This window comes from Aquarana catesbeiana, linkage group LG03 (assembly GCF_042186555.1).
Source record: "Aquarana catesbeiana isolate 2022-GZ linkage group LG03, ASM4218655v1, whole genome shotgun sequence".
Lineage (NCBI taxonomy): Eukaryota > Metazoa > Chordata > Amphibia > Anura > Ranidae > Aquarana > Aquarana catesbeiana.
The window spans coordinates 720,530,654-720,541,087 of NC_133326.1; the positions used below are offsets into that span (position 1 = coordinate 720,530,654).

General features: G+C 44.6%; 1 protein-coding gene across 1 annotated transcript; it reads left to right on the plus strand.

Moving 5' to 3' along the window:
- Positions 1–4,767: 4,767 nt before the first annotated feature.
- On the plus strand, positions 4,768–8,652 carry LOC141134921 (E3 ubiquitin-protein ligase TRIM39-like). The gene has a single exon (XM_073624353.1). The coding sequence runs from the start codon at positions 4,774–4,776 to the stop codon at positions 6,349–6,351; it is 1,578 nt and encodes a 525-aa protein (XP_073480454.1). The 5' UTR covers positions 4,768–4,773; the 3' UTR covers positions 6,352–8,652.
- Positions 8,653–10,434: the final 1,782 nt, after the last annotated feature.

The window sequence follows — 10,434 nt, forward strand, 5'->3', positions numbered from 1 at the left end:
AAATTGCGGGAAGGTCCCGCGAAATCCGGGACGGTTGGGAGGTATGACCCCTATATCCAGTAAAAGCAGACCAGTTAGGCTTTTTAAAGAGGCGCCAAGCTCCAGATGGCACACGTAGACTCTACAACCTGATACATATAACAGAAACTCGTGGAACCCCCACTGTAGTCCTGACGCTAGATGCCAAAAAGGCATTTGACAGGGTGCACTGGGGGTTCCTGAGAGCGACCTTGGAGAAATTTGGCTTTAACGGCTTTATCAGACAAATTTCACATTACAAGTAGTACCCGTCAGGGATGCCCTTTGTCTCCCTTGATTTTTTCGTTAATGATGGAGCCCCTGGCGGAGACCAATAGAACTTGTGACGCAATTTATGGGATCAACATTGGGGGATACTCCCACAAAAATTGGGTTATTCGCTGATGATGTTGTCTTAACGCTGACCAGTCCGGCTTCCTCACTTGAAAAAGTACAATCGATCTTGCATGACTTTGGGTTGGCGTCCTACTATAAGCTCAATGCAAACAAATCTACTATCCTACCCATAGGGCTGACAAGTAAGTTGAAAAAACATCTCAAAGTAACACTCCCATTTCAATGGGCATCTAATAACCTAACATACCTTGGGGTCCCACTGACATCACCATCAGCTTCCACATATGAAGCAAACTTCCCTACGTTGAGAGGCATTATTAAACAGGATCTGCAACATATATCCAAATTTGAATTATCCTGGATGAGGAAGATAGCCGCTATGAAAATGATGACTTTACCTAAGATAATATACCATTTTAGAACTATACCAATAACTATACCAGAGCGCTTCTTTACAGAAGTGGATAAACTATTTCGACAATGTATATGGGGTACAAAAAAGATCAGAATTTCACATCCCCTATGAGGGAGGCACAAGTCTAGAGGGGGGGTGAACTTCCCCAATCTTAAAAACTATTATTTAGCGGCCCGTCTAGATCAGATTAAAGCTTGGTTCAACCTACATACAGACAAATTGTGGGTTCAGATCCAGAAGGGTGCGGTGGGGAATAAACTCTTGCCTACCTTGCTGTTGTCAAGCTTGACCCATATGAAACTAAACTGTAAGGCCTTTCCCTCAGTGGACTCTACTATATTAGCATGGAACAAACTACATACCACACTACCACAAGATGAAATGGATACATGCACTGATTTTCCAATACAAATATATGAATGTATCATTCCGAACGTAAATAGCCAACCATGGATCAGAGAGGGAATACTGACCTACAAAGAGTTGTTATCTAAACAACCTAGACCCATATCATTCTCTCATATTCAACTTACATATTTTCATAGAAATAACCCAAATATATCTTATAATATTCACAGAGAAACCTGGTCATATTTGATGTCTAGCCAAGCCCAAAGGGATGTCATGGTTCTACAACAAGCTACAATATAGGGGATCCTTTCAAAAATCTTCTAACATGCAAAATTGGGAAAAAGAGATTGAAACCCCATACACACAGAGAGAATGGTAAAGCGCCATTCAATCTCACTTTCGCTACTCCCGTTGTGTGAACCACTGGGAACTGATGTTGAAGATGTTATACAGGACATATGTAACCCCAGTCAGGCCGGCACCAATTTATCCAGGCTCATCTCCTAATTGTTGGAGAGAGTGTGGAGAAAAAAGGAAGCATTTTGGATATTCTATGGAAATGCAGAGGAGTGAAAAGCTTTTGGAAATCAGTCTTCTCCCTAATTACTAAGGTCACCGGCCTAATTATTTCACCGTCACCTCAAATGGCTATACTTACCATAGGGATACACACAATACCTACACAATTCAGACCTATAGTCACGCATGTTCTAATAGCGGCAAAGCTAACTATTACCTCTAAATGGAAGTCTTTAGAAGCTCCTAATCTATCTGAAGTCATTTATAGAGTTAAACTTCAATATTCGTATGAAAAATACTTTTCTATACGGACTCAAAACCTACCAAAATTTAAACACCACTGGGGCATTTGGATTGGGAACTACCCAACTGACGTTTAGTGGCATATTTTAATCTATTTCTAAACATATTATTTTCTATTATTCCTTCTTGATTTTCTTTGGTTTGTTTGATTTATGTTCGGTTCTCTGAATTGTCATTCTAGAAAAATTGATTACATGGTTTAAAATAACCATATAGTCAAAGGTAAAACACTGTAAAGGGTGCGGCCCCGTACTCCAAGGCACAGTTATCTCCCTTTATGGGGTGCCGGGAGTGCAACAGCGGCACCAACGCTGAGAATGAGCATTTTATTTATTTTATTTATCTACATACCTGTACCTATGTATCTTCTAATGATTATTCAGATGTCTATTACGTTTATGTTATGTAACTATTTGTTTTACTGCTGAAAATGTAATGAAAACAATTGAAAAGAGAAAATAAATCTCTTTTTGCATTCTCAAAGTGTCTGGCGCTCAACTTACTCACACTTACTACACCACACCCACTATGCCTAGTAACCAGGGCTGGCCCTACCATGGGACCCGATGGAGTCATGGTTGCAGGCGGCACATTCAGGGGGGCGGTAAATTGCGGCCCACCAGCCAGCCCATTCCGCCCGCTCTGCTGCGTATCCCACTGTGAGGATCCACCGAGAAAGGTCCCCCATCGGATACTGTCCACCCTGTACTGCGCAGGCGCAGCGCTTGCGCAGTACGGAGGACAAAGGAGAAGCCGAAAGTCTCCGAATATTAACAGCTGTTCATGAGCTCTACACGGCGCCTGCGCTTCAGAGTACATTGTGCCACACGCTCCCGTTTTTGATGTTCGGAGACTTTCGGCGTCTCCTTTGTCCTCCGTACTGCGCAAGCGCAGTACAGGGCGGACACTATCCGATGGGGGACCTCTTTCGGTAGAACACCGGGCTCCTCACAGTGGGATCAGCAGCAGTGGCAAGTCACTAACCACAATGTGTGCCAGGTGACGTGGCAATCGACAATCTGGCACGTGTGGCAGGTGACGTGGCAAGCGACAATCCGGCACATGTGGCAGGTGACGTGGCAAGCGACAATCCGGTACGTGTGGCAGGTGACGTGGCAAGAGACAATCTGGTACGTGTGGCAAGTGACAATCTGCAATGTGTGGCAGGTGGCGTTGTGACAAGTGATAATCCGCAATGTGTGGCAGGTGGCGTTGTGACAAGTGATAATCCGCAATGTGTGGCAGGTGGCGTCGTGACAAGTGATAATCCGCAATGTGTGGCGGGTGGCGTTGTGGCAATCCGCAATGGGTGGCGTTGTGGCAAGTGATAATCCGCAATGTGTGGCAGGTGGCGTCGTGGCAATCCGCAATGTGTGGCGGGTGGCGTCGTGACAATCCGTAAAGTGTGGCGGGTAGCGTTGTGGCAATCCGCAATGGGTGGCGTTGTGGCAAGTGACAATCCGCAATGTGTGGCAGGTGGAGTTGTGGCAAGTGACAATCCACAATGTGTGGCAGGTGGAGTTGTGGCAAGTGACAATCCGCAATGTGTGGTGGGTGGCGTTGTGGCAATCCGCAATGTGTGGCAGGTGGCGTTGTGGCAATCCGCAATGTGTGGCGTTGTGGCAAGTGACAATCCGCAATGTGTGGCGATTGGCGTTTTGGTAATCCGCAATGTGTGGCAGGTGGCGTTGTGGCAAGTGACAATCCGCAATGTGTGGCGGGTGGCATTGTGACAATCCGCAATGTGTGGTGGGTTGTGTTGTGGCAAGTGACAATCTGCATCTGAAGGCAGGTGACATTGGCAAGTGACACGCTCGGGGCTCCCACTGATTCTGCATTATGGTGAGTTGAACTATTTTATTTTATATAACATGTAATAATAGAAATATTGCACTTCAATCATTTCTTTTGTGATACGGCACTGCGTCGCTTTAACTGACAATTGCGCGGTCGTACGACGCTGTACCCAAACAAAGTTGACGTTCTTTTTTCCCCACAAATAGAGCTTTCTTTTGGTGGTATTTGATCACCTCCGCGGTTTGTATTTTTACAGGTCCTCTTTATACTCCTTTACATGTATAGAGCCATGACAGGTCCTCTTTAGTTACCATGATATAAAATAATGGATGTGGGGGCATTTAGGTGGGCGTGATTTTTTTTTTTTGGGGGGGGGGCAGCATTTCATTCTTGGTACCAGGCAGCACAATGTCTTGGGCCGGCACTGCTAGTAATCCACACTGTGAAGATGAATGTCAGCTCTCCCTGACTCTGGAGGTCACCATTAGGCCTCTAGGGGTCGGGGGTCATGGCTACATAATCTATATAGATTATCCAGATAGCAAATCCATGTGCTGGATGGGGGGTTTATTTACTAAAGGCAAATCCACTTTGCACTACAAGTGCACTTGGAAGTGCAGTCACTGTAGATCTGAGAGGGACATGCAAGGAAAATAAAAAACAGCATTTTTTCTTGCACATGATTGGATGATAAAATCAGCAGAGCTTCCCCTCATTTCAGATCTTCTCCTCTGACCTACAGTGACTGCACTTCCAAGTACACTTGTAGTGCAGAGTGGATTTGCCTTCAGTAAATAAGTCCCACTGTATAAATACAAAGATGTCTGTTATATTCCCAGGAGATGAACATTGTCCTACAGGAGATGTTTTTATTATCTGTGTCCCTTCATATAACTAATCCTATGAATACAGTACAAGTCACAGCCCAGCCTCACCCTGTGTAGAGGACGTGACCCTCCCAACTGCATTCTTCTCCGTGTCTTTCACTTTCATTTCCTCATCTGATGTCAGCGATGGCGTCTGCTAATCTGAGAGCTGAGTTGGAATGTTCCGTCTGTCTGAACATTTATACAGATCCTGTAATGCTGAGATGTGGACACAACTTCTGCCGGGTCTGTATTGATCGTGTGCTGGATACACAGGGGGGGTCTGGAGGATATTCCTGTCCTGAATGTAGAGAGAAGTCTCAGGATCGGCCTGCACTGCACAGGAACATAACACTACGTAACATAGTGGAGAATTTCCTGTCTGCTCAGCCAGATCGGGAGGAGTCCGGGGTCTTCTGTACTCACTGTGTGGACTTTCCTGTACCTGCTGTTAGATCCTGTCTGCACTGTGAGGTTTCTCTGTGTGATAAACACCTGAGAGTCCACAAAAAGTCCCCAGAACACATCTTATGTGACCCCACCTTGTCCATGGAGAGCAGGAAATGCTCCGTCCATAAGGAAGTTTTGAAATATTTCTGTAGTAAAGATCATACATACGTGTGTGTGTCCTGCTGTCTGATTGGAGAACATAAAGGACATGAGATGGAGTCACTGGATGAGGCTTCTGAGAAGAAGAAGGAGACACTGAGGAATGTTCTGCAGAAATTTCTGATAAAGAGAGAGGAGACGGAGGAAAGAGTCCAGAGTCTGCAGGAACACAGGAGGAAAGTAGAAGAAGAAGCAGCTGGTGACACCGAGAGAGTCACTGCCCTGTTTAGAGATCTCAGGAGACGTCTGGAAGACCTGGAGAAGAGAATCCTGAGGGAAATCTCCGGGAGGGCAGAGCAGATCTCCATCTCCATCCGGGATCTGGAAATAAAGAAGGAGGAGCTGTCCAGGAAGTTGCGTCACATTGAGGAGCTGTGTAACATGACGGATCCACTGACTGTCTTACAGGAATCAGACACAGGTGACTTGTGTGATACTGAGGATGGAGATAATGAGGACAGAGAGAGACATGAGGAACTCCTCCATGATGGAGGGGGTCTGGATGTGGATGGGATATCACACACAATACACACATTATCTGATATAATAACAGAGGTAAATGTAGATTTCTATATACAGGGAGCTGCAGACATATTACTGGATGGAAACACAGCTCATAATTATCTCCATATATCAGATGACAGGAAAACTGTATCCAGGTCAGATAGAAAACAGAATCCTCCAGAAACACCAGAGAGATTTCAGTATTATTATCAGGTGATGAGCAGTCGGAGTTTCTCCTCAGGGAGACATTACTGGGAAGTGGATGTCGGGGGATCAGATAGATGGAGAGTCGGGATGTGTTACCCCAGTATAGAGAGGAGAGGACAGCAGTCAGTAATTGGAAGGAATAAGAAGTCCTGGGGTTTGGACAGGTCTGGTAATCAGTATTCGGTGATACATGACAGTAAATCGATCCCCTTACCCACCAATCTCTCCAGTAAAAGAGTCAGGATATATCTTGATTATGAGGCCGGACGGATCTCCTTTTATGATCTGTGTGACCCGATCCGACATCTCCACACCTTCACCACCACCTTCACTGAGCCCCTCCATGCTGGGATATGGGTACTAAAAGGTTGTATAAAGATCTGTGGGGGGAAACGGGAGATGTGAGAGCTCCGCCCAGAGACTGATGACATCATAGTAAGGGAGGGTCAGATCGGTTAATAATTAATCCAATGGGGCAGATGGTGGGGGCTCCAGTCAGTGTCTCTTTTATTGTAGTTTGGGGTACAGTACAAATCAGGGTGCAGGGTTACAGAAATAGGAGGCCGTGCTAAAAAATCATGCTGATCTGCAATGTAATAGAGGAAATAAATGAGTAGAATAGAAAAAGTCAGTTTATACTGTAGGTGTGAGATGTTTTTTTGGTTTGTTGATGTACAAAGTAACATTATTGTGTGACCGGGTGTACCCCTCTCAGGAGGACTGAACCCCCAGAAATGTGGGGGAGGGGAGATAAAGTTTAGGGTTAGAGTGAGAAAAGAGAACAAAACGGAAACGTCTGTCATCTATCTCCTCTATACAGGGTCGGGGGGTCTGAGCTCTGCAGTGCTCTATGTCGCCCCCTGGAAATTTACACCAGAACATGTTTTTATTAATGTCTCATCTTAATCCAATCAGAGTTCTTGGTCTCTGTGATGTCATTAAATCCCAATAGAAATTTCAGCTTAACCCCTTGGTGCCAGCGCCTCCCAGCCCTTTAAAGGGTTTAGGGTGGCAGGAGGTGGGACGGGGCTTATGATCATGTGACCGCTGTGATTGGCTGTCACGGGGGGGTCACAGGATTGGAAAGCTGCCGATCACAAAGCAGCGATCGGGAGCTTTCTGTTTGTCACCAGAAATGTGCCGGCACTGGGCGCACACTCTTGGCACAGCTGTTTTTGCCATATTGCACACAAATATGCAGCCGCTCAGTACCAAGGCTCACCCTCTGAGAGGCGGCATATTTGCATACTGTCGGCACAAACACGTTAAATCTGATAAATATATTCCAAGGGCTTCAAACCAAAAACTGTGCAAAGTTGTTTTTTTAATGTTGTTTTAGAAAGCAGCCACAACCTAAGTAGAAAAGCCTTCGCCCTGCCAAAATGCTTCAAAGAAGAACCCTTGCTCTCTGTGTGGAAGCAGCTGTCTCTCTGCAGAGGTCCAACCTGCCCATTGCTGAGTCACAACTAGTCACAGCCAATTAACAGGGCGTATGAGCTTTACGAATTGGAGAGATCTAGATTTGACTCAACAGAGGGTGTCAGATCTCTGCAGGGAGACCACTGCTTCCATATGTGGCAAGGGTTCCTGGCAGGGGGCTGGGGTTTCTACTCAAGTGTGATTTCATTTTGAAATAATTTTATGGACATTTTTTATGAATAATTGGGGTGCTCTAATACAGGAGGTTTGTTACTGGCCAGATCACCTGGTGAAAACAGAGGGGAAAAAGCCTAAAAAAAAAGAAAACGAATGCGGCCACCACATCTAATGATTGGTAAGCTGCAATATATGCCATTTTTGTTTTTGGGTTTATTATACCACTTTAATTGGTAGAGTAATTCTAGAAGAAGGTTGGTGTCATATTGGGATAGGACATACATTAATGATTTGCTCGCATACAACACTATATTACCAAAAGTTTTGGGACACCTGCCTATACACACATGAACTTGAGTGGCATCCCAGTCTTAGACTGTAGGGTTCAATATTGAGTTGGCCCACATAGACATACTCCTAAACCTTGTGGACAGCCTTCCCAGAAGAGTTGAAGCTGTTATAGCTGCAAAGGGTGGGCCAACTCAATATTGAACCCTACGGACTAAGAATGGGATGCCATTAAAGTTCATGTGTGTGTAAACCCCAGGTGACGTCTTAGCAGACGGAACGCGTCGGATTAAGTCCTGCCAACATCGTGGCGCTAATCCATGTCTCTGTAAGAGCCCTTTTATCCACATCTGAAATGTGAGTGTTCCTGTTTACCCTCTTTTTATTAAAATCTATTTTTTAAATGATATCACACTATTTGGAACCTTTCTTTAATTTTTGGTCTCATGGTGTGAGTACGTGGATACCCTTTGGTCCTCCTTCCCTCCATGTGAACTTCATCCGAATGTTTTACTGTGAACTTGCCGATGACCAGTACCGTTCAGACCCAGAATTGTGATGGTGGTGACCTGGATCTGTGATTGTTTCCACTTTAAACGGTGAATATCACCACAAGCCTGCATGACTTAAGAGGTATATGTCCCTTTAAGTCCACTGTTTCCGGTAAACCTTCACACAATTGGTGGTGGTTCCTCTCGCAAGATCCCCTTTCTGTCATGTTCCCACTGATGCCTCCTGTGATGTCAACTTACTGACCGCGTCTATTGACACCGGGACTTTTTCACTCAACCCTTCCCCTCCTGTTTTGTACACTTTTTTCACATTGGTGGACACTATTTATTCATTTTTTTTATTCATTCATTTATTCATTCATTTTTTTGTTTTTATATCCCACTTGTGTTTTTACACTCATATTGTGTTATATTTGGTCACACATATATTATCATTATTTTTTAACTGTATATGTAAGCGCTGCATTTTCTTTTTGGGTCATTAAAGTTCATGTGTGTGTAAAGGCGGGTGTCCCAATACTTTTGGCAATATAGTGTATGTATTAAGGGGGGAGGTGTAAGTAAGGTTTTATCCAATCACAGGCCTGTCTGTAAGGAAAAGTGTGTGGCTCGTTCGATGTCTTATAGCTGCAAATATCCAGATTGATCTTCAGTGCATACCCAAATGTTTATGGGGCTCTCCACACACAATCAATTATTTCCTCTTTTTCTGTATAATTTTCTATCATTTGTAATTTTTCACTTTTTTGTTTTGAAAATCAAAAAAAGAAATCACAAGAAACTCTCAATGGTGTAAATCAGCGGTCCCCAACCTCCCCGGCACCAGGGACCAGGTTCCTGGAAGACAGAATGGGGGGCAGCCTGTCACTTCAGGGGGGTTGGGGGGCATACAGCCGTGTTGCCTGAAGTCAGCTCACAGGTCTTACCAGTGCTCTATGACGGTGAGGAGCCTTTCCCTGGCCCGGCTCTCCTCCCCTTTCTCATCATCTCTGCTCCTCTTCTTTCCAAGGTGACCAGAGAGGGGAGGGAGTACTGGTGCTGGGAGAAGGGGAGCGAGCACCCTCCGGTGGTTGGAGGGTGGCATTGCAAGTTGTGCTGGCTCACTCTACCCACTGCCCCCCCCCCCCCCCGCGCGGTGCGGCCCCAACAGGCCACAGACTGACACCGGAGTTGGGGACCTCTGGTCTAAAAGAATTATGCAGAAATATAGGGCATATGTGAATTGGCCTTTATTTATGTCATGTCATTTGCAGACAATTTAACCTTTATCATATTTTTCTTTATGAATGTATTTTTTGTTAATTTTTGATTAAATAAAAAAGAAAACAATTCCATGTTTGATTCCGGTATGGATTTCTCGTCTTTCCTCCCCTTCATACCTGTGCTCAGATCCCAATATCTTATACATATATGAAAAAAACCAGAGAGAACCCCCTATCGGGGCTTTAAAACAGCCAATGGAGTACAATGGATAGTAGAAAAAATTGGATTTTATTAGTACAAAAAATATATAAATAACATTAAAAGAAAAAATTCATAGGAATGAATACTGACTGTTAGAGTCAGGACACGAACTGAGTATGGCATACATATGCAACAGACAGCAACTTGCAGTGAAAACCAATGTATGACACAATGTATACGGGGGCAGCCTATATTTCCCCAATTGTAAGCGTTTTAGATAACAATGAATGCCTCTAAATGAAGACAATAGGCCATACAGTATATGTGGGACAACAATAATAGTGTATAATAATCCTGACGCGTTTCGACCCTTCCCGGGTCTTCTTCAGAGGATGGCTGTCCACACTAAAAGAAAGGGGGTAACATATCACATATCAAACATAGCATCCAATTTCCACAGTGCCAGAAACCATGCAGGCATACCCTGTAATGTGACTGAATAAATTGTATAGTTACCTATCACAGAGATTGTGACACTACAGTGTCATTCTTGGCATTGCCAAAATGTTTAGGATGAATACACTTATTCCTTCGCTCCCCTGTCTCCCCCGTGTCGGACCAGTTCCCCCAGGGACGGGTGATGGACCAGATGAGCCTTACGAGAGATCACGCTTACCAGCCCCCCATG

Excerpts from the sequence above, each read along its gene's own strand:
- LOC141134921 (XM_073624353.1), top strand. The coding sequence starts at position 4,774 with ATGGCGTCTGCTAATCTGAGAGCTGAGTTGGAATGTTCCGTCTGTCTG.